The sequence below is a fragment of the Theropithecus gelada genome, chromosome 9, assembly GCF_003255815.1.
Source record: "Theropithecus gelada isolate Dixy chromosome 9, Tgel_1.0, whole genome shotgun sequence".
In the NCBI taxonomy this organism is placed as follows: Eukaryota; Metazoa; Chordata; class Mammalia; order Primates; family Cercopithecidae; genus Theropithecus; species Theropithecus gelada.
This window is the reverse complement of record NC_037677.1, coordinates 109414902-109439635: the sequence shown is the minus strand read 5'-3', so window position 1 is coordinate 109439635 and position 24734 is coordinate 109414902. Positions and strand designations below refer to the sequence as shown.

Here is a 24734-nt window from a genome sequence, read left to right as displayed (position 1 = left end):
CTTGGGCAACTTTTAAGCCTGATCACAAATGAGCTCATTTTGAACGCAATGCCTGGTTACCTCAGACAGAAAGAAATGAAAAGAAAAAAATCACAGAGCATATTAGAAGTTTGAATACATAGTGAATTCAGGAAAGGCTTGCTAACATTTGTTAGCTAAAAAACCCAAGCTGTTCCTTTTGTAACAATCCATCATCCTCTATTCTTTTAAAGGAGGTTAGGGAACGTTTTCCGTGAAGTTTATCTCTGGTGGACCCTCCTATAGGACTCTCCCATATTTATAATCACATTTGAAATTTCACACTGATGGAGTCATGTTCTTGCTCTTACTGAAATATTCATGGTCTCTTTACATACTGGAATGGATGTGGAGAGAACCTTGTCAGACCTTTTGCATGTATGAGGACTGCTTTTGGCAGTGCAGATATTAAAACCGAAAGGATACAGAGATGCTTACACAGGTCAGGGAAGACGAGGTCACAATTAAATCCCGTGCCAGGGCTCACTTTGCCAGCAGATTCTGGGGAGTATGGGATTTGGGGAAGGCAAGGAAATATTTCCTGAAGCCAGTAATCAAAGTTGTGAACAGTGAATATTGGGCAGGCTCAGCAAAAATATTCTTGGGTTTTCAAAAAAAAATTATGCAATAGAAAAACAGGGAAAGTGCTAAGTCAATTTCCTGTACAACTGACATTAAATACCAGCCTTTACAATGAAAGCACTCAAGCAGGTTGATGACCATATTCATGAGGCCTGGGTAGGAACAGGGCTGGCTTGCCGGACTGGGTCACTGACTCCATCCCCTGCTTTTTGCTGCCTTTTTATCCTCGGACATCACAGAAGAGCTTTTCAGCAACAAGAGGCGTGTGACAAACAGAAGCTCTCGTGACTGACTCATCATGTCCTCTCCCAAACCACGGCCCTTGACACGTCCAAAGGGCTAAGAGGAGTGTCACCGGGCTATTTTGGCTAGTTGATGACATTAGCAAAAAGGCAAATAAACATTCACCTTCCCGTCTAAAAAACGAATCTGGGTGAAGACAAACCTCGAAAAGGAAACCAACCCACATGCAAACAGGAATAGAAAATATTTTTACACTCTTTGCACTTCAGCCCAACGGCGGTGAGGGAGAGAGGGGGTCACCCGGGGCCTGTCAGTGCAACAGAATGATTCATGTGACCATTTTGTCTTAATTACTCAGAACAAGCTGTTGTTGCTGTTTATCAAGGGAGAGCAGATACATCAGTGTCTTCTGACAGAAAAAGTGATCGCCATCAGGATGGTGATGACCACGACGATCCCTAGGATGACGAGCAGGATGCGGTTCTGGATGATTCTAGGAGACAGCAAAGGAGAAAAAACACACACAGATAAGTGGAGGGCCTTCCCACAAATGCCGTCCGAGGCCAGGGTGGCTAATCAAACGGCAGCTTCGCAGGTGGGGGTGGGGAGCGTGTGCGTGCGTGTGCGTGTGCGTGCGTGTGTGTGTGAAGAGAGATCACGCAGCTTTCTGGTTCTACAAACGATCCACGAGAAAACGAAAGACTCCACACGATTGTCACGCTGCCCTCCGAGAAATGCTTACTGCAAAGCGAAGGCGAATCAAATGGCTCTCTGGGCTCAGAATACCACGTAGTCTCTTTAAGTGATCAAGAGCCCTTTGCGAGCTTCTCTTTTTAATTTAAAAGGTGAGACAAGCCTCATATTTTTGCAGTGTTTCCTGTTAAAGTAAAAGACTCCAAGGAAACACATGTCAGTAAGGTACTTACCTGCATAAAAATACCTGGGGAAAAGTAAAAGAGAGACTAAGGAAGAAAAGGATGGAATTGAGAAGCAAGTGTCAAATGTGCAGCTTAGGCTGTGAAACCGTCATCTGTCACTGGGGCTCACGCTCCGTTACGCCAGGAGGAAACGTTACATTTGCTCCATAGCAAAAAAGATGGAAATGAGAAATATACAATGTACTCAAGGTGCCTGTTGTGCATCTGTTGCTGGGCCCTCACCTCCAGGGATTCCACCCTCCGTGGGATCTGGCTGGGCTGCGTGCTGATGGGGAACCAGCAACTCAGAAGGGGGACCAGAGTGGAGACACACGCTCCCAGATGCCTGCAGAGAGCTTCTGATGAGGTTGTTTCATAATTTGTTACCTCATTCGGAGAAAAGAGGTCGAACATCAGAGTGCTTTGTTGAGAGTTTCAAAGGGAACCTAGGTCAAACAGCCGTGCCCACGCTCGCTCTCACAGAGCCGCACGGAAATAGAGACATAGGCTGGCTGGCAGTCTAGCCAGCTATCTGTCCAGCTCAAAACCCCACGGCAAACCCCACCCAGCCCTCCTCCAAATTCCAAGCAGCAAAAGGCCTCCTGCCCTACTCCAGTCTCCAAACACTGGCCATGGGTATTCCATGGGGAGGAGCTGGGGGGATGAAGCCGGGCCCCCCACGGAACAGAGACCCCACACCCCTACTTTGTATCTTCACACACACAAATATTTGCAGGGTCTCTGCAGCCTTTTCTAGTTCCTAGATGAGTTTATTTCCCGGAAGGATGACATCAGGTTGTAGTTTTAGTAGGATTCCTCCTCACCCATCCCTTCCTTCTCCAAACCTAAACGGTTGAATGGAAACTGTCATATCAGACCAACCCACTCCCTTGTGGCCCCCTAAAAGGACGAGCTCCTTCTCCTCCTGACAGGTTACAAAATGATCACATTTGCTGACACGTCTTCCGCAAAACTGCCTTTGTGCCTCTGTCCACTCTCCTCGCAGGAGATGAATGGCCCACTTGGTCCTCATTTATCACGCAAGGCTCGGCTAAGATCTGTCTTGTTTAGTTCTTCCCTTCCCCACTAGAAAGTCTGCACTCCGACATTCATTCTTCTGTGATGACAGCTAATTCAGACTTAACAGGCCATACTTACTCAAGAGGCAGGAAGATTCTCTGTCCCCCAAATAAATAAATAAAAACAGGACTTCATGGCTTATTATAGGGAGGCTAATTATGAACACTGATCGGTCCTACTTGGTGGCTCTGTTTAAAACCCAAACTGATTTCTTTCCCCCTTTTCTCTGGAAAGGCCAGAAGTCTTCAGAACAGTCCCTACCCATCCCATTTGCCCAAGTCACTGTCAAAATCTCTATTTACCACAGTCACCCTCATCAGACTTGCAAAGGAAATCAGCAAAATTGAAACTCAGCAGTGAAACAGATTAAAAGCATGAAAACTCTTTAAAATTCTGCCTACAGTAATCTACAGTAGTGTGTCTCTTGTACAGCTTGGTTGACAACCATTTTATTTGTGGGTTGAGGACCCCAAGGCATCCATGATGCTAATTTAGAAAGGATTAGCTGTGGGTGTTACTTGTTCAATCTGAGGCATGGTAAGAAATATGAATACACAGGAATCCCTAAATCCTCAGCTCTTCCCTAGCCTTCCTAATTGGGCTTCACCCCCTCCCTGGTGCACCCACAGGGCCTGGTGGCTTCCCCTCCACCGCCCGCTTCCAAGGGCCCAACCTGTGTGGACTGGGGCCGTGTGGAATTCACCTCTACCACCCCACACATGGCACAGTTGCTGGCACACAGGCACTCAAGAGAACTGCCCAAAGAGTGATCATGAAAGAATGCAGTCTCTGGTAACTGTGATCTTCCATTCAAAGGACAATGGAGAAGAAGTCTGTGCAATTCATTTGCAGGAAAATCTCAGGGAGTCTGCATGGAAAAGGCTAAAGTTCAAAGTTGAAGCAAGCCCCACCAAAGATGAAACTTCCTACCATCACGCCTTCTCAGAGCATTACTGGGTCTTCTCCCCAAGCTAGAGGGAACTCCTGTGTGCTGGGTAGGGGCGGGGTGTCAGCAGGAAAGGGCATTTGCTTTCAAACCAAATGCCGGCAGACATTTGGGAGGCAGAGTAGATGGGGGTGGGGAAAGAGTTGGAACAGAGAGAGCTCTAAGTAAGCTTGACTGGCTGGGCCGTCCACCCAGCTTTGGACCTCAAAGGAGTTGTGCAAATGTGGTCCCCCTCAGGACCAGAAAAGTGAACTCTCAGGGCATCTGGGTGGATAGGACCGAGCCAGTTTGGAAGGGGGGAATACAGGCTGGCACTGGTGGGCCCCATCTGTGAGGAAGCCTAGTTGCAATCACAGCCAGGGGCTGCCGGCCCATATTGCTGTAGGCAAAGCAGAAAGGAATGCAGAGTTTGGAGAGAATCAGAAAAACCAGCCAGGCCGAGGGGTTCCCAGCTAGTGAGATGGTGGCGAAGGAACTTGGGGAGAAGCCCAAAGTAACTTCCTCCTAACTTTGGGCAAGCGGGGAGCTTTCTGTTGAACTAGGTCTGCAGCAAGCCGTCTTAATCTCCCTTTTGAAAATGCAAAGTGTGTTTACCCAGTAAATAATTTAAGAAAGAATATACACTTGAAAGAAGACATCCATTGAAACAGCCAGGCTAAATTGCCTCCAGGCAAAAACTTGTGCATTTGCATGCTGCATTCTATTAAATGAGCACACTGTGGCTTTAAAAGAATGCAGAGCCAAAATAAAAGGAATGTGGACCCGAAACATCAAGGATTCTCCAAGTTTACATTATGAATCACAGTGCTGTTGATACAAGATGAATTAACCATTTACTTTGAGGCTGAACTCACAAAGTGCTATTGAAAGTACTGATCCCCACGTGGAACCCAGGGAGCAGTTAATCTTTCCATTGCCAGTCTCCTCCCAGCCTGGAAATGAGCTCCTGCGTGTGGCAGCCGGAATCACAGAAGGCTGGTTCCAGTGCAGGGGACAGGCGCGGCACCTGGCACAGCTCTCTGCTCTTGCTCGAGGAGCCCAGGAATTCCACTGGAGCAGGCATTACGAGTGTTCTCCAATATCCGGTTCTCCTCTACTTCCAGGCATGGATGCACTCACCTTAATGTTAGGCGTGGTCTTGGAACTAGCTTTGGCTAAAGAAATGAGAGCAAAAGTTCTGAGTGTCACTCCCAGGTGGAGGCATCTAACTTCCAGTGTTTGTCTCTCTAGCTGGCTCTTCCTGCGGTTTTGATTGGGAGTGGGGGACTGTATCGTTCCAGAGAGTGCAAGTTACAGGACGGTGGTAACATCTTCTGCCGGGATCCTGCAGTCATCATGTAAAGAGCCACTGTCCTGGAGACACACCTGGACTCCCGGTGGACTTGCGTTGAGCCATTGAGGACTGGGGGTTGTTTTTCACTGCCGAATACCATAAGCTACCCTGAGTGACACGCTACTGTCCGCCTCTCAGACAAGAGGAGGCATCTGGCCAAGCCAAGAGAGGCTCTGGTTTCATGTATTTCAGAAGCCAAGGTATGATGAGGACTGATAAGATTTTTTTTTTTTTTCCTTGAAGAACAGGTTTTTGCCTCTTGGTTTTCAAGAGCTGGGAAACTGACCTCTTGGTCACGACACTTTTCACTGAGGAATCAGGAGCTTCTTCCAGCCAATGCTCCTGTGTATTGATGAGTGATGATACCATGCACGAGGCCTCACCAGGCCTAGCCAGGCATCTGCTTCCTGTGTATAGCAGATCCACAGTGGCTGCGTTCGTTTCCCTATTCCGCACAGCTGACGCTCCCCCAGCTCCAGGGGTACAGCTGTGACTGAGGCTGCCATGGTCAGTACATTCCATGCCCCTGGCCATGGTAACTGGACCAGGAGCAGGCTTGTGACTGAAGCCCATTCAACAGAGTGGATCTCAGCAACTTTGCTTGAAATGCCAGGTCACCTGGACAGTTTGGTGTGTGGATGTCAGGCTGGATCCACTGCAGCCCTTTTGATTATTGAGCGAAGCCAACCCAAGAAAGAAGCTGACCCACAGTGGGCAGAGAAATAGAACCCCAGTCCTGAAGACAGAGAACTTTAATTTTTAATTTTTTTTTTGTTTTTGAGACGGAGTCATGTTCTGTCTTCAGGCTGGAGTGCAGTGGTGCGATCTCAGCTCACTGCAACCTCCGCCTCCCAGGTAGCTGGGATTACAGCCTCAGCCTCCAGAGTAGCTGGGGTTACAGGCATCTGCCACCACGTCCGGCTAATTTTTGTATTTTTAGTAGAGATGGGATTTCACCATGTTGGCCAGCTTGGTTCCAAACTCCTGACCTCAGGTGATCTGCCCACCTCAGCCTCCCAAAGTGCTGGGATTACAAGTGTGAGCCACCATGCCAGGTCAACAGTGAACTTCTTTTTTTGTTTTAATCAAACCACCCTTTCTTTGGACTTTAACTTATATGAGAAAATAAACTGACTTTATTTTCCAAAGTCAGTTTGAATTGGGTCTTCTGTTATTTATGACCAAAAAGCATTTTTAGGTTGAGTCACCCTGATTCCAAACCAAGTCCTTGATCTATGACATACGTGCATTCTTCCCTCCTCTTCTAAGAGGCATTTCCTGGCTATGCCCCTCTTGTATTCTCCCATCTCCCTACGCATCTCTCTTTCCAGTACATTGACTATAGTCCCCAGTAAAAAGTGGACCTTCCACAGACCGAATTTCCTTTGTCTTTTGTATCCCTGATGCCTAACACAGAGCTTGGCATAAATGTTCTCAAAAAATGCTTGCTGATGAAGAAATGAGAGACTCTACCTACATGTGCTCAGGGTCACGTGGTTACTGTTCTCCTGATTTCTAAGGGCTGCTTGTAGACAAGCACAGCTTTAGGACTTAGCTGTTAGCCACTGTCCCATTCAGGATGCCAGCAGAGTCCCAACTCTTTTACAAGCCTGTATTCATTAGCTGGAGAGTGGCAGACACTTTACAGGTTCAGAGCCGCATCCTGTACCTGCCTTCCTGCCTGGCCGACTGGCCCTGAATAACGATGCCCCACCTTTGGGGTCTGACAGAACAGTAATTAGCAACCGTGAAAGCATGGGATAAATTCGGAGTAAAGGAGCCTGGATCTGCTTCTCTCTAGGCACTTCCCAAAACATGGGCCAAGGGAAAGCTCTTTACATTCTATATCCAATTCAACGTTAGTATTCACCAGAAAGAAATGAAAACAGGAGTAGGAGAAACAGTTGATCGTCATCTGCTTCAAACACTCACTTTAATTGGAAGGGTTATTTTCAGAGCTGGGGACATGTTTGCCTCTGAGGTAGAGCTGTGTGGTTATCATGCTGCCTACTAATGCCCATCTTGGGTCTTCTATGTCCTGCATCTCTAGGAGGAATCCTCAGCCCCATCCCAAGAATTCAGGGAGACTGACCCCACTCTGATTCCACAGGTGGGCATAGGACCCAGGCAGGCCCAGCCAATTACAGCTCTCTAGCTCTTGCACTACCCTTGGCTCAAGGATTGGTCTGCCACCCAAGCCAGATGGAGTTCCTCTTGGGATTCTTACTGGAAAATCAGGAAAAAGATACTGTTTTTACTGAGATTGACTGTCAGGACAGTGAGAACCTGGAGCTGCCAAGGACCATTCTTACTACCGCACCGGACGAGGCTGCCTGAAAGAAGCCAACACCAGAGGAATGCAGAGCCGAGAGATGAAGAAAAAGAGATGGATTCCTGAAGACATATTTGAACCCCTGCTTCCTCTTCCTGCTGTGTGCCTGAAACCTGAAGAGTCACACTTCAGCTTCCCAGCTACAGGAGCCAAACAATTCCCCATTGACTGGAGCAAGTATGGTTGGGGATTCTCTCACGTTCTTTTTTTTCTTTTTTTCTTTTTTGAGATGCAGTCTCACTTTGTCAACCAGGCTAGAGTGCAGAGGCGCAATCTCAGCTCACTGTAACCTCCACTTCCTGGGTCCAAGTGATTCTCCTGCCTCAGCCTCCTGAGTAGCTGAGATTACAGGTGCTGCCACCAAACCAGGCTAATTTTTGTATTTTTAGTAGAGATGAGGTTTCGCCATGTTGGCCAGGCTGGTCTTGAACTCCTGACCTCAGGTAATCTGCCCACCTCAGCCTCCCAAAGTGCTGGGATTACACACATGAGGCACCGTGCCCGGCCTCTCACTTTAAATCATACGGACTGTACTGGATTGAACAGTGTCCCTGCAAATTCATGTCCACCTGGAACCTCAGAAGGTGACCTTATTTGGAAATAGGGTCCTTTTTATTTTTTATTTTTAAGGGACAGAGTCTTGGCCTATTGCCCAGGCTGGAGGGCACTGGTGCAATCATAGCTCACTGCAGCCTTGAACTCTTGGGCTCAAGTGATCCTCCCGCCTCAGCCTCCCAGGTAGCTAGGACTACAGGCATGCACCACTGCACCTGGCTAATTTATAAATTTTTTTGTGCCGGGCGTGGTGGCTCAAGCCTGTAATCCCAGCACTTTGGGAGGCTGAGATGAGCAGATCACGAGGTCAGGAGATTGAGACCATCCTGGCTAACACGGTGAAACTCCGTCTCTACTAAAAAATACCAAAAAAAAAAAAAAAAAACCTAGCTGGGCCAGGTGGCGGGTGCCTATAGTCCCAGCTACTTGGAAATAAGGTCTTTGTGGATGTGATTCATTAAGGATTTTTTTTTTTTTGAGATGGAGTTTCACTCTTGTTGCCCAGGTTGGAGTGTAATAGTGTGATCTCAGCTCACTGCAACCTCTGCCTCCCTGGTTCAAGTGATTCTCCTGCCTCAGTCTCCCAAGTAGCTGGGATTACAGGTGTGTGCCACCACAACCAGCTAATTTTGTATTTGTAGTAGAGATGGAGTTTCACCACGTTGGCCAGGCTACTTTCGAACTCCTGACCTCAGGTGATCCTCTCACCTTGACCCCCCGAAGTGCTGAGATGACAGGCATGAGCCACTGTGCCCAGACTTCATTAAGGATCTTGAGAGGAAATCATTCCAGATTTAGGGTGGCCCTAAATCCAATGACTGGTGTCCTTAAAAGAAGAGAGGACAAAGAGGGACACGTGAAGATGGAGGCAGAGACTGGAATGATGCTGCCACATGCCAAGGAATATTGGGCCACCAGAAGCTGCAAGGGGCAAAGAAGAATTCTTCCCTTACACTTTTTGAGAGAGCATCGCCCTGTCAACTCCTTAACTTCAGATTTCCAGTCTTTGGAACTATGAGAGAATAACTGCATTTAAGCCACGATGTTATGGTAGCCCTAGAAAACGAATATACGGAGTGCTCGGATCCAGACCAGCATATGGAGCGGGTGATCTTATCTTGGGTTTCATGATGACTGTTTTCCATGTCTCCAACTTCTTCCCCATGGCTGCACGGCACGTTTACTGTGGATCTACACTAAGTCCTCCTCCAAAGGACAGGTCAGTCCCAGCCGGGTTCACAGAAGCTTTGCATGCAGCTGTGGGGCCCACAGTCTTTGGGAGCTGTTGATTCTTACATCTCAGAATAAGAATTTCCATTCATGAGCACAGCAGTTTCCTGAAGTCATGTGAGATAAGGGGACTGAGGGGGCATGTGCCACAACACTCATTTCACAAAACTCCTGCCTCTGGAATAGGCCATTTAAAACAGGAAGAAGGCTGGGTGCAGTGGCTCATGCCTGAAATCCCAGCACTTTGGGAGGCTGAGGCAGGAGGATCGCTTGAGCTTAGGAGTTTGAGACTAGCCTGGGCAACATAAAGAGACCCCCCATCTCTGTGAAAAAAAAAAAAAAAAAAAAGGCAGGTGTGGTGGCATGTACTTGTGCTCCCACCTACTAAGGAGGCTGAGGTAGGAGAATTGCTTAAGCCTGAAGTTGAAATCACAATGAGCCATGATTGCACTGCTGCATTCCAGCCTGGGTGACAGAGCGAGACCCTATCTCAAAAATAAAAAAAATAAGGCCGGGCACGGTGGCTCACGCCTGCAATCCCAGCACTTTGGGAGGTGGAGGTGGGCAGATCACTTGAGGTCAGGAGTTTGAGACCAGCCTGGCCAACATGGTAAAATCCCATCTGTACTAAAAATACAAAAATTAGCCAGGTGTGGTGGCAAGTGCCTGTAGTCCCAGCTCCTCAGGAGGCGGAGGCAGGAGAATTGCTTGAACCCGGGAGGTGGAAGTTGCAGTGAGCCAAGATCTTGCCACTGTACTCCAGCCTGGGCGACAGAGTGAGACTCCATCTCAAAATAATAGTAATAATAATAATAATAATAATAATCATCATCATCATCATCATCAAAATAGGAAGAAAACTAGATGCTGTCTCTGGGCCAATCTACCAAGCCATCATCAGCCACTAGTAGCCCCAATTGGCTAACATCAATTTAGGTGTAGTCAGTCATCTGAGAGACCTGAGGGACTGGGACACAGGAGGGATGAGTTTTGATGGGCAGGGAGATGAGCACTTTCTCCAGCAAGGAACCAAGGAGCCAGAGCTAGTCCCTGAGCCCTGGCATATCTAGATTAGGTCCTGACTGAGGACTAGAGTCGCTTTGCCCTGTTTCTAAATTTTTCTTAATACTTAGAGCTTAACAGGAATCAGCAAACTCTGTCTGTAAAGGGCCAGACAGTCAGTATATTAGTGTGCTAGGGCTGGCATAACAAAGTCGCACAGACTGGGTGGCTTCAACAACAGAAAGTGATTGTCTCCCAGCTCTGGAGGCCGAAGTGCAAGGTCAAGGTGTCGGCAAGGTTGGTTCCCTGAGAGCAGTGCAAGGGTCTGATCCATGCCTCTCTCCCAGCTTCTGGTGGGGTGTCAGCGATCTTTGGGGTCCCTTAGCTTGTAGATGCATTCCCTCATCTCTGTCTTTGTTTTCACAAGGTGGTATCTTTGTGTGAGTGCCTGTGTTCAAGTGTCTCCTTTTAATAAGGACACCGGTCACATTGGCTCAGGGGCCCACCCTATTCCCGTACCTCATCTTCACTAATTGCATTTGCAAAGACATTATTTCCAAATAAAGTCCTATTCTGAGATACTAGAGGTTAGTACTTCGACATATAAATTAAGGTGAAGGGCTGCAATTTAACCCATAACTAAACATTTTAGGCTTTGGGGACTCCACAGTCTGTCACAACTACTCAGCTTTGTTCTTGTAGTGTAAAGCAGCCAGTGACGTATGTCAAGGAATAAGCATGGCTGTGTTCCAATGAAATCTTTATTTACAGACACTGGAATCTGAGTTGTATAATTCTGAATCTGTATAATTTTCACGTGTCAAAAATTCTTCTTCTGAGTTGTTTTCAACCATTTAAAAATGTAAAACTACTATTAGCCTGTGGCTAAAACAGGAGGAAGGCTGGATAAGGCCCACTGCCTGTGATTTGACCACTCGTGATCTAAAAGCTAAAAGCTACTGGCTGGGCACAGTGGCTCACAACTGTAATCTCCACACATTGGGGAAGCTACGGTGGGAGGATCGCTTGAGGGCAGGAATTTGAGACCAGCCTGGGCAACATGGTGAGACCCAAGTCTCTACAAAAAGTAAAAAAAAAAAAAAAAAAAAAAAAAAGCCGGGCGTGGTGGGGTACACCAGAGTCCCAGCTACTCTGGAGGCTGAGGTGGGAGGATTGCTTAAGCCCAGGAGTTCAAGGCTGCAGTGACCTGTGATCGCACAACTGCACTTCAGCCTGGGAGACAGAGCAGGACTCTGTCTCAGGAAAAAAAAAAAAAAAAAATCTAAAATGTACTTAGGGCGGCCCTCCTTGGTTGAAGAATGTGGTGGTCTTGGACAAGGCGTGAGCTGCACAGACAGGTCTGGCAGGTCTGGCTGAAGTCCCTCTGAAGAACAAAGGAAACACAGAGTCCCTGCCCTATGGGAACTTATGGTGTCACAATGAGCAATCAACAAATGACAGAAGCCTCACAACAAAGGCCGCAATTAGAGTAATGCCAGGGCCGGGACAATGTGTTGTGTGCCCATAATCCAGTATTTACCTGGGGTGACCTAGAGCAAGTCACCCCATGACATTTGGGTTTCAGTTTCTTCCCAAACAAAATCAGCCAACTCACCAACCACCCCAGGGAGGAAGGAGAGGATTAGCTCATTAAAGATTGTAAAGCACTTTGAAAAGCTCTTTACATGTGTGCAGTTGGCAAATCATTCTGTAAAAGGAGATGGTATTTCAGGAAAGGTGAGAGGCACTGGTTGTCAGAGGCTGGAGAAGCTGCCTAGGAAACTTCCAGTGGCTGGATGGGAAGGTGGAGGCAGTAATCCAGGAAGCTGCTGCTTCCCAAGCCTGCCAGGCTTCTGGTTCCCACAGGCTGGTATCCATCTGGGCCTCATGCTGACAGTCTCCCGAGCACAGCCGAGCCTTCTCTCCCATAAACATCAAAAGGGAGGGGAGGGCATCGCATTGGCTGGCTCAGGGATACCTTCCCAGCCTGGGAAGGCAGCCAACAAGTACCTGTCAGAGCCCACTGATAAGCCTGATGGGTTTTGATCAGTAATGTGTAGTTACATTGCACTCTATGCTGCCAAATGTGTACATCAAATTTCAGCCTGGGCACCATGGCCACTGCCATTCTTAAATATGGACTTGACAATGGCAGGGGGCCTGCAGAGTGGCTTTGCTGGCTGCAGACTCCCAGATAGGATCAAGGCAGCTCGCTTCAATCAAAGGGCTTGGAAAGAACTTGAAGAGAATTAAATAAGGGTGTTCTAGAAATGTAAGGTATATTTAACTCCTCACATGTCTGTAGATGGCTAGAGCTGGAAAAGGCCTCCACGCCCTAGTCTAAATTCTTCATTTTATCTTATTTTTTTAGAGACAGGGTCTCACTCTGTTGCCCAGGCTGGTGTGCAGTGGCACGATCACAGCTCACTGCAGCCTTCACCTCCTCGGCTCAAGTGATCCTCCCACCTCAGCCTCCTGAGTAGCTGGGATCACAGGTGCACATCACCACATCTGGCTTAGATTCTTCATTTTAGAGTTGAGGACACTGAGGTCCTGAGAGGGGAAGATATGTGCCCAGGGTCAGCTACCTGGGGCACAGCCAGGTCTTCCGGCCCCAGGCCCACTCTTGTTTCACTATCACACTCTTTCTCATTCAAGTGGTCACTGCCTCTCACGGTATCTGTACGTGACAGCAACTCAAATCCATCAGTGGCCCCACCTCTTTATAAGCCCAACCCAAACCCACTTCTCCCTAAAATGAAGAAGGAAGCTGGGCGTGGTGGCTCATGCCTGTAATCTCAGCACTTTGGGAGGCCAAGGTGGGTGGGTCACTTGAGATCAGGAGTTTGAGACCAGCCTGACCAACATGGTGAAACTCCATCTCTACTAAAAATACAAAATTAGCTGGGCGTGGTGGCAGATGCCTGTAACCCCAGCTACTTGGGAGGCTGAGGCAGGAGAATCGCTTGAACCTAGGAGCCAGAGGTTGTACTGAGCCGAGATTGAACCATTGCACTCCAGCCTGGGCAACAAGAGTGAAACTTCATCTCAAAACATAAATAAAATAAAATAAAAAGAAGAGGCGGCATGGGATGACTGGGAAAAGTGGCCCCCAACTCCAGGCCAAGGCTGAAGTGGGAAAAGAAGAGTAACATTAGAAGGAAGTTTTTTTCTTAAACCCAAGATTACTCAATTTCGAGGCTGCCCTTTTCTCTGAGAATATGCCCTTTCCACTTTTTCAGTGTCAAAATGTCCCTTGTTTTATGGAGTGATGACGAGTGTAGATGGCAGGCTTTTTCCCCAGTGTCCTTCTTTGGACATTGGAAATGTACTCTCCCTTGGAAATTACTCTCTCTTACTTGGCAAAATAAATAGTGGACAATCTTCCAATAGGCCTGTACTTAAAAAAAACAAAAAGGTCAATTCCAAGAAATCTGAACGTCTGTAAAGCATGGGGCTAGAAAATCCCACCCAGCAGTACTCTTTGGTGATTCTTTTAGAGAATGCAGCCGCAACAACATCCGCTGCAGTGAGGACAGCTGCAGCCATGGCAGCAGGGATGCCTGCACGAGCAGCTCAGGTTGGCTGGGCTTTACTCCGGGCCAGGCGCTGTTCTGGCATTTTTTTTTTTTTTTTTTGAGACGGAGTCTGGCTCTGTCGCCCAGGCTGGAGTGCAGTGGCCGGATCTCAGCTCACTGCAAGCTCCGCCTCCCGGGTTTACGCCATTCTCCTGCCTCAGCCTCCCGAGTAGCTGGGACTACAGGCGCCCACCACCTCGCCCGGCTAGTTTTTTGTATTTTTTAGTAGAGACGGGGTTTCACCGTGTTAGCCAGGATGGTCTCGATCTCCTGACCTCGTGATCCGCCTGTCTCGGCCTCCCAAAGTGCTGGGATTACAGGCTTGAGCCACCGCGCCCGGCCTGTTCTGGCATTTTATACACTGTGCCTGAACCCTCACAACAACCCTATGAGCTGGGGCCTATTATCATCCCCATTTTTACAGAGGAGGTAACCGAAGCCTCAACCCACTTCTCCAGCCCCATCTTCTACCACCGTACAGCACACAGATCATTATTTATATAACCGTGTGTCTTAGAATCTTTACTAGATCCTTCTTGGTTCTTTGATGGAAGAGTCTTGGATATCTTTATATTGTTTTCTATAGACACAGTCACTGAGTACACAAACTTATTTTTACGTTTTTTTTTGAGACAAGGTCCCCGCTCCCAGGCTGGAGTGCAGTGGTACTGCTCACCACAGCTTCAACCTCCCAGGCTCGAGTGATCTGCCTCAGCCTCCTGAATAGCTGGGACCACAGATGCACGCCACTATGCCTGGCTAATTTACAAAAGTTTTTAGTAGAGATGCATCTCCCTATGTTACCCAGGCGGGTCTCAAATTCCTGGGCTCCAGCGATCCTCCTGCCTTGGCCTCCCAAAGTGCTGGGATCACAGGTGCGAGCCACCACAACCAGCTGCAAGTTTATTTTTGTTGGTAGTGCAGGGCACTGATTAACCAAAGTCAGTCAATTCTTCACTCAGTGCCTAATGTAAATACGCAGTACATTACTAAGGTAATATTCATTTTATTCTGCAGCATATTTCATCAGCTTTCTTCAATCACTGGCACATTGCCTGTCTCCTTTCAGCCTTTTAAGGGGCTTACTTTATCTCTTCTAGGTAAACGTGTGATCACCTGATCCCTCACCAAAGAGTCTGAGACCTGATCACCTGATCCCTCACCAGAGTCTGAGACAGAAAGAATGGCAAGTGTTCTCTGGGAGCTGCCAATGACCTTGTAACACAGGATTTTTTATTTTTAGGTGAGGGGATACACTATAGAAAGATTCAGGTCTGCTGAAGATTTATTGTAGTGGATCTGTTGGAACAGAGTTCTAGGCAGAAAGAAAATCAGATGGAAGAACTAGCTAGGCTCACTGTGCGAATCCGGGAAAGGACTACAGGTCCTTGAGTTTCCCCATCCATGAAATGGTAATAAAGGAAGCTCTCCCAAGTATCTTCCGCAAGGTTTGTGAAGATCTATATAACTTCTGGACAGACTTAAAAAGAAAGTATCTTTTTCTGGTTTATTGCATACAAGATGTCATTGAATTTTTACAACTATCCTCATGTATTAGGACCTAGATCTGATGGCTCAGGCCTACCCAGGGAAAAGGCCAGGCCCACTCCAGAGGTGGCCCTGAAAGTTCTCAGCCCAGGGCAGACGTGATTGGTGTGTGGGCCAGGATGACCCCTCCCCAACCCCCAGCTTTAGGTACTCCTCATCCTCCCACTTCCTGCTGGTCATCCTGGGAAAATCTGCTTGAGAAGGTTCTCCACCTCCACTGAGTCCTGACCCTTTATTGAGACGCAAACTTCCTGCCCTCCTGAACTAGTAACCCACCAAGCTCTTTCCTGCATGAAGGTCCCTCATCCTTTTCAGCCTCCAGAGAAACCACAGACTACATTCGGGTGGAGGTTGAGCAACCACCCTCATTTTTGGAGCCAAATTGCTTGGATTCGAATCTAGGATCTACCACACACCAGTTGTGCAGCATTGGTTAAGTTATTGCATTCCTTCTCTGAGATGACATCCTCTTGACTGTTTTAGTGTGAAAATGAAAATGTCCTTTATGCAGTGAGAGTAGGAGAAGATGTCCCAGTGTCTTTTCTTGGACATTAGAAATGTAGTCTCTCATTGGAAATTACTCTTTCTTACTTGGCAAAATAAAGAGTGAACAATCTACCATCAGGTCTCTATGAAAGAAAACAGTACCAATACAAGGAATTGGCGCGCTCCAAAGAGCCAATGCTGTGCTTTCCCTATATTGGTAAAATGGGGCTAACAATAGCAGCATTCTGTTAATGAATTACATTAATAAATAAATGGCTTAATTCAATGTGAAGTGCTTAGATCAGTGCCTGGCCAATGGTAATTGCTCAATAAATAACTATAGGAACTATTATTACTCCACTCCTATCATACTCACCATCTCCCCACATTAGTTCTTGAAACTCCTCCTTGTCTGGCTGTACCACCTCATGCAGGCAGCCTCCTGCTTCAGGTGCCTTGCTCTGAAAGCCTACAAATCCCTCCTCAGATTCCTGCAGATGACCAGGGCTCAACAGGGCACATCTGGTCTTAGTCCTGATTAGCTTGGATTGTCCGGTCCAGGCTGAGCTACTCGCCTGGAATCCCTGCCTTCAGCTCCTCTGTGGCTCCGTGAGCTTCCCTGGGGATACTCCCTGACGGCCAAGATGCCTCTCCTGGAACATACTGGTGAAGACTCGGCTGCCTTGGCTTTTGTGATGGGCTTTATTTTCCCTAAGATCTGACATTCGATACTTACCACTTAATAGTCATTTATTTAACACCTTTTTCTTTCCTGATGTCAGAAAGGAAAAACATTCTGGCAGAAGCTTATCAGCCACCTGCATCTCTGTCAACTCTTGAGGGATGTGGTTACGTTTTCTAGATCCTAACATCATAACTCTCTCTCTCTCTCTGGGCTCCAGGGACACTGCTCGTTGCCTAGTCCCCCCAGCCCAGGTGGAGGGGTGTCCTGCTGTGGCTAAGCCCTGGGCTGCCCTGTTTTCTTAGTTGGACAATGAATGAGACCCCTGCAGAGTGTGTGCTGTCTGTTCAAACTTGTGATATCTCCTTCATAATCTTAAACTGACTTCACATACCCCAAAGCAGCATTAATCAGATCTGAGCAGGTGAACTCTGGGTTAAGAACGCCTCCCCCCAAGGCTCATTAACGATAAGCAGGATGATTGACTCATAGTTCTTAGGCTGGGAGGAGGGTGGGGTGGGGTAACGATCAGATAACAGAGCCCCCAGGTTTGTGCAGGTGAAGCCACATCACCTGCCAGCCTGGGAAGGCGTATCCTTCTCTCTAACCAAGGAAGAAAGTCCTGTGAGGGTGGGGGAGATCCAGTCTGCAGGCTGTAGGCATCAGGGGCAGGGACTGGGAGAACGGGGGCACCGGCCCTTTTTCTAAAGCGAGGGGCTGCTGCTGACTGCTGCTGGGACTGAGACCTTCTGATTTGCCAAGATAAGCCAGAAATGGTGTTCTCTTTGTGAAATCTCCCAAGTTTTAAATGTTGGCAACTAAGTCAAAGTTTTCCAAAACACTGGATGGCCAAAGAAAGCACATCTGTGGGGCAGACTCACCCTGTGGGCCTTCAGTCTGCGACCTCTGACTAGTTATTAAGGAAGAACAGAAAAGGAAGAGGGAGTGGTGGTGAGCGCATCCCTGCCTGACCCTCCTGGAGACTCCCTCAGAGGCAGGAAAAGCCCAGCCCTCCTGACCCCGCGGCTCTCAGAAGCCCGAAGTTCAGCCTCTGTGGCAGCATCAATAACCAGGGTCTACCCTGAGATCATCCAACTTAGCCCATAACCGATTCCTAACCGTGGAGTCAAAGGCCAGGGAGGGGTCAACAGGAGCCAGAAACCAGCTTGTGCGTGCCTCATGGACTCTCACGAGAAGCATAAGCAGAGGTCAGGGCTGGACCGCACATCTGCAGCCCCCTGACCTTGGCATGGTCTGCAGCACGTGGCAGGAAAAGCCCAGCTGGTGACTCTTGGGGAGAATGGTGTGCATTTCCTATGCAGCGTGTTAGAGGTCAGGAGGCCTGGAATGGGAAAGCCAGAGGTCTCTCTTGGAGGGTGAGGAGCAAAGGCAGCCTTGTAGGGTTGCCTCTACCTACAATTCGCTGTGTGATCTTAGGGAGAACAAATAGTGCCTCAGTTTATCCATCTTTAAAATGGCAGTAAACGTATGAGAACCCAGCACCCTTGAGGATGGGCACCAAGAACCGTATTTGTGGACTTGATAAAGACAAAGAAAACTAGTTGCCAAGGAGTAGTGTGGCCTTTGATCCTTTGATCCTTTGATCACTCTCTCAGGTCCTGTATTTGGCAGTAGTGAGTAGGAAAATCACCCATGAATTAGGAGGGATCTTCATACAGACTAAGTCAAAAGGCAGCCTGCGCCTTGCAAAGAGAGAGTGAACTTTCACTCTGTCATTCTTTGGGGACCCTCCCTTCAAGCTCCCTGGCCTTAATTTTCACAGATGATGGTGATATCTGACCCCCTAACTGGCTACGAGACAACACGATGGCCCTTAAGTACCAATAATAAGGCGTTTCCACTCCAGGTCCTCAGCAAAGGGAACAACCTGAAATTCTCTCCTATGGAAGCCGTGTTGAAAGCCCAGCTGAGAGACAGTGTTGGCTGAGGAGCCGAGTGAACTGGGGTCCACCTCTCCTGCTGGAGGCTCTGAGGTCCACCCTGGAGCAGCTGAGCCCCCTGAGTGTCCCATCTGCACAGCGTTGCTTTGGTTCACAGCCGCACTGACCTAACACCGCCAGCCTGAGGAAAGGAGGACGGTCAGAGCGCCCTGCAGGGCTCACTGTCCTCCCTGGAAGGATGCTTTGGAGCCTGGTGTTTACTAACCTGCACAGTGTGTGTCCCTGTGAAGAGGTCCCACGAGAAAGTGTTGTCTGTCATCAGAGTAGGGGAAAAAGCTGAGTTTGTATCTCACAGATACTGACTCACGTAGCTGAAACCATTGCCCTCTCCAAGTCGGCTACCAGAACACCCAGAGAGAAACCTGTGGGCCACCTCTTACAAATGTAGAGGCGATTCCACAGTTTGTGTACTGGCCTCCCCATTACTTCATTTTGTAAATATTCAATCTTATTGTCTTGCGTATATTTAGGTAAATGTTCTAATGCCCTTTGGGACCAAGACAGGTTCATACACAGGCACTGAAGAGGTGAGCAAACAAACAGACAAAAAATCATCACGTCATCACAGATTGGCTACTTTAATGATTCTGCCTTTAGTTTCCCTCCTGTCCCCCAAAATTCTGTATCATATGACACTTGGAATGTGAGTTTTCACATTTACTAAAACAATAGGATATCTTTTTTATTTATTTATTTTTTCTTGAATTTCCTTTCATGGCCAGCATAGAGAGGTTTCTAGAATGAACCCGAACTTGGGACTCGGGGCCCCTGGGCTCTTCCTGTAGCCAACTGCAGTGGATTTTGGGTCCTCTCTGTTGAGGGGATTTACAGCAATTGTCTTAACGACATGGACCGCTTTTGTGAAAGCTGCAGGCATTCCCAGCAAATGTTGGCTGCAAATACACTAGCCGGGATGTTGCCACGGTCACGGCCCTTCCTCGAACAATCTAAAGCATATTTCTCTCTGTATATATTTGTTTTTTTAGATGCTTTAAAGCCTGGAAAACAATCATAGCTGAGGCCATTTCTGAGATGGCACTAAAAGAACCTACTCGGAGACAGATAAAAATAATGAGAATCTTTCTGTCAGGAAAGATTTAGAAAATATCACTGGCATTATTAAAATTTAATTTTTTACTCCGCTTTTTGGTTCCCCTTTCCAGTGATAATGAGCAGGACTGCACACCTCCGCCTTGCTAGTACTTGTTTTGTGCAATAAATTCAGCCTTCCAGTCTGAAGACATTTCAGACAACAGTTTTGACTGCTATAGGCTTATTTTTTACCCTGTGCTATGCTTTGAGTCTTCCTATAAAAACCAGTTCATGAGATAATTTTCCACAAGGCCAGTGGAACTAATAAAAATCAATTTTGCCCAACTGGTTCAGAGAAATCTTGGGAATAGCCAAGGCAGAACTGCAGAAAGGGGGAAAAAAAAGGATCAATGTATTCACTAATGGTTTACTTGATAGAGAACTATCAAATTAGCTGACAGGAGATGCTTGGCTGTAGGAAATTTCCTTTCAGCCTAAACAGAATGCCTTTTACAGGCCCAGGAAGAACATTTCCCTCCCAGGGGTTGAAGATACTCTAGTAGAGTGATTCTTTCAAGGACTTGCCCACACCAGGGCCAACCTGGGGCCTGACAGATGGTGGCCTCTGCTTGTCCAGAACCTCTTTTATATGAGAGGAAGCAGTTTTGTGAAGAGGTGGGCTGCCTTTTACTTGAATTGTTCCTAGACCACAAGATCAGTGAGTTGGGAATTCATCAGTTCACTTGGATGTCTTAGGTTCTTGAGACCTTCTCACACCCCCCTGCAGACCCATGACAGCTTTCTTTCTGTTTTTTTTTTTTTTTTTTTTTTTTGATGGAGTCTTGCTTCGTCACCCAGGCTGGACTGCAGTGGTGCAATCTTGGATCACTGCAACCTTGGCCTCCGGAGTTCAAGTGATTCTCCTGCCTCAGCCTCCCGAGTAGCTGGGATTACAGGTGTCTGCCACTATGTCTGGCTAAGCTTTTTGAAAATATTTTTTAGTAGAGTCAGGGTTTCATCATGTTGGCCAGGCTGGTCTCGAACTCCTGACCTCAGGTGATCCGCTCACCTTGGCCTCTCAAAGTGCTGGGATTACAGGGGGGAGCCACCGCGTGTCACCCCGTGACAGCTTTTTGATCCCCCATATTGGCTTCTTGGCAATCCAAGTGGGATTTCAAGGGGGCACTTCTTTGATAATCAGAACACAAGGCTTAACTGTTGCCTAGCTTTCATTAGTTCAAAACACTGGTTGAACTAATGGCAAGTCTTTGCACAGAAAGAAATTATAATTTATAATTAGATAATCTCATTATATATAATAATGATTATTTAAAATAATGCTAAACTAAAAATTCAGTATATTGGATAAAAGAAACATAATAGATTATTTTATTCACAGTGTTATAAGAGAGTAAGAGGGGGCCGGGCGCAGTGGCTCATGTCTGTAATCCAGCACTTTGGGAGGCCAAGGCGGGCAGATCACCTGAGGTCAGGAGTTAGTTAGAGACCAGCCTGGCCAACATATAGTGAAACTCTGTCTCTACTAAAAATACAAAAATTAGCTGGGCGTGGTGGCGCACACCTGTAGGTCTCAGCTACTTGGGAAGCTTGAACCCGGGAGGTGGAGGTTACAGTGAGCTGAGATCGCGCCAATGCACTCCAGCCTGGGTGACAGAGCGAGACTCTGTCTCTCAGGGAAAAAAAAAAAGTAATAGGGAATGTGTAGGAGAAAAAAGAACAAGGGTAAAACATAAATTTTTTTTTTTAGTGATTTCTACTATCCTAAGTCCTTCACTCAAAGTTTTAAATTTAATTCTCATAACAAATCCATGGCAAAGGTGTCACTGTTCCCATTTTCCAGAGGAGGAAACTGAGGCTTAGAGAGTTAAGCTATCCAAGATCACACGGCTAGCTGGTGGAAAAGCTGGTATTTGAAATCGGATCTGATGTCAAAGACCACATGCAATACAATGGTGAGGAAAATAACAAGTCACAGAACGTCTTGCTTCCTAGCTCTAGTTCCAAACGGCTGTAATGCCAGGTGAGTCACTTTGCATTTATGATTAAAGTCAGGGACAACAACATCTGTCCTTTTTTCCTACCTCATGGGTTCTTGTGATGCTCGAATTAGATTGCATGTGTAAAAGCAGAGAAAACACAATGTTCTCCTCAAAGGAATACGGTAATATGATAATATTTCATATATTATCGGTGAGTTGAGGGTTGTTACAAATGCTATCTGGGTACTGATAATTTTCAAATAAAAGCTTATACAAGAGTAGAATTATTACTAAGACTATATGGAACAAATTTGTTCTTGATGATTCAGAAAGTTTAACAGACTCTGACCCCACCCTAGTCATCATTAGGATGACCAATTTTCTTGCTCATAATATATTATGTAAAAAGCAAGTGTTACAAGTAGTATGCATAGTATGATCTCAATTTTGCAAAAACTACATACAGAAATTGGAAGGATATACACTGAAATGTAAATAATGATTGTGTCTAGGTGTTGGGATCATAATTTTAATTTTTTATTTATTTTATTTATTTATTATTATTTTTTAGAGGTGGAGTCTCACTCTGTTGCCCAGGCTGGAGTGCAACAGTGTGATTATAGCTCATTGCAACCTCAACCCCCTGGGCCAAGCAGTCCTCCCACCTCCGCCTCCTGGGCTCAAGCAGTCCTCCCACCTCAGCCTCCCGAGTAGCTGGGACCACAGGCATGCATCACCACACCTGGCTAATTTATTTTTTATAGTGATGGGGTCTTATTATACTGCCCAGGCTGGTCTTATTATACTGCCCAGGCTGGTCTCCTGGCCTCAAGTGATCTTCCCACCTAGCTTCCCACAGTGCTGGGATTACAGGCATGAGCCACTGTGCCTGACCAGGATCACGATTTTAAAAATATCTCTGATTTTTTGCATTTTACAATTTTTTTTTTTTTTGCATTTTGCATTTTGATTTGAATTTTGCAAATTTTGGAGTAATAAATATGTACTATTTTTATAATCAGAAAATATGATCCAGCCCCCTTTTCTCCACAATATAAAAACATCACCTTTTTCCTTGGATAAAATTGCAAAATAAATTCTGAGCTTTGTGGTTGTTTGAGTTCTGGTGAAATAAAAGTTTATGTGGAATACATTTAGAACTTAAAAAGTGAGGGGTGAGGGGTGTGGGCACTTCATCTTCTTTATACTGGTCAGACTCAGTCGGTTGAGGGTTTTTGCCAACACAGCTTGACTGCAAACCATCAGAGGTCAAAAAGCAGGAGAGTACATGGAGCTCCTGGGGAGAAAAACCTCATTCCTGCAACTGCAATGATGTCGTATAACATCAGCACCTAGTCTGATTCTAGAACAGTCTGATGGTTTGCATGGTGGCCTTAGAAGCAGAGCCTTGCCTCCTATCAGAACACACAATCAGAAGCATAGCAGAAAAGCACCACCCTGTTTGTAAAAACAAGGCCCAGTTCAGAGTTCAAGCAGTGCCACCAAGAAAGCTATTTTTAAGTATCTAATTGCATTTGTAGCATCTGGCATTTTGCACACTTCATTTTTATGACTTCAGCATGATACATGTTCCACAAGACAAACAAACAAAAGAGAGATTAAGTGTGGTACATTGGAGTCATGTTGAATATTCCCAGTATCGAAACATTATAATATGCCCTAGAGATTATTCCAGGGCCAAGTAAAACATTACCCAATGTATAGAACCTTGGAATGGGGAATACTTAGCAGTGCAGGAGAACGGGAATTTACTTCATTTATTAGGCCAGTATACAGCCTCAGATGCTAACATGCACTGATAGGCAATGCCAACATTTCAACTTGAATCAAGGCTAGAGCCCATAACATCGACACTTTGCCTTTCAGCAGAAGATCACAAACAGCACAAATCTGGGTTTCTTGTACTAATTGGGGAGGTTTTCTAATTTGCTTATGATATCTGCCTCATGTCGAGCTAATCTTCCTCTGGTTACCTCCTAACGCTGTCTGAAATAATCCGCTTATTCCTGGTCTGTCCACAGCACTTTATATCAAATAACACTGGCTTCCTTCACACACCACAGCAAAAGGCAGCCTCAGCCCCAGCCCTGTGCTTCCACTTCACCGAGTGTGCGACAGTTACTGCTGATGCCTGTAACAGAGCCAGGCGAGGCAAGGAACAAGAGTGCATCATAGGCTTTTGAGTAAGTGAGATTGATGATGAAGTATGTGCTAAACAGCACCAATTAACAACTGAAAGCATAATCTGATAAGCATTTTGAAAAGACTGAGACATAACTTTGCTTTCTCAGACAGGCAGGCAAAATATTTCAGGGTGTTGAGCAGCCTATGTAATTATCACTATCAACATCCAAACTCAGTTCAAAAAAACTTTTTTTTTCTAAATACAGTCCCCATCCTTCCCCTCTTTTAAAAGGCTCATGTAAACATTCACTGACACAGCCAGGAGGCTTCATTGATACGGGCTGGCAATATCACTTTAGTAGTATCATTGCCGTATCTTGACTCGGTTTTTATGAGTTAGGTTTTTGAAGAGTTCTGGGGAAGGAAATGTTGTAATTTTCATAAAGGAGAATAACTCAAAATTCCAATGCTCCTAAAACATGTGTGTGTAGGGGTGATTATGCATTATGCCAACAAACAAAGCAGCATTGGGCTGGAGTGATGATTTGGGGAAGAGTGTGGTATCAAGGTGAGAGCCAGGCTCGGGTCCCAGGTGGGCTGCTGGGCTGTGTGACCTCAGGCACACAGTGTGACCACACTGCTTCTGGACCCTCATTTCCTGATCTACAAAGCATGGGATGTTGGGCACATAAGGACTGGGGGATTTCTAAGACTCCTTCTAACACTAAGAGTCTATAGGGTTTTGTTTGTTTGTTTGTTTTTTGGAGGGATTCTCGCACTGTCGCCCAGGCTGGAGTATTGCGGCGCGATCTCGGCTCACTGCAACCTCTGCCTCCCGGGTTCACACGATTCTCCTGCCTCAGCCTCCTGAGTAGCTGGGATTACAGGTGCACACTACCACATCTAGCTAATTTTTTGTATGTTTAGTAGAGACAGGGTTTCAGTACGTTGGCCAGACTGGTCTCGAACTCCTGACTTTGTGATACGCCCGCCTCGGCCTCCCAAAGTGGTGGGATTACAGGCGTGAGCTACCGCGCCCGGCCGAGTCTACAGTTTTTAATTGA

At 46.7% G+C, this 24734-nt stretch overlaps 1 protein-coding gene across 3 annotated transcripts in view; it reads right to left on the bottom strand.

The window, feature by feature from the left end:
• The window catches only part of VTI1A (vesicle transport through interaction with t-SNAREs 1A), a 367819-nt gene that overhangs the window by 2143 nt on the left and 340942 nt on the right, over positions 1-24734 (bottom strand). For all 3 annotated transcript variants that reach the window (XM_025395799.1, XM_025395802.1, XM_025395801.1), the window contains one exon: positions 1-1336. This exon is cut by the window's left edge and continues 2143 nt beyond it. In XM_025395799.1, the coding sequence (XP_025251584.1) occupies positions 1243-1336 (94 nt within the window). In that variant the 3' untranslated portion in view covers positions 1-1242. The remainder of the gene's footprint in view (positions 1337-24734) is intronic.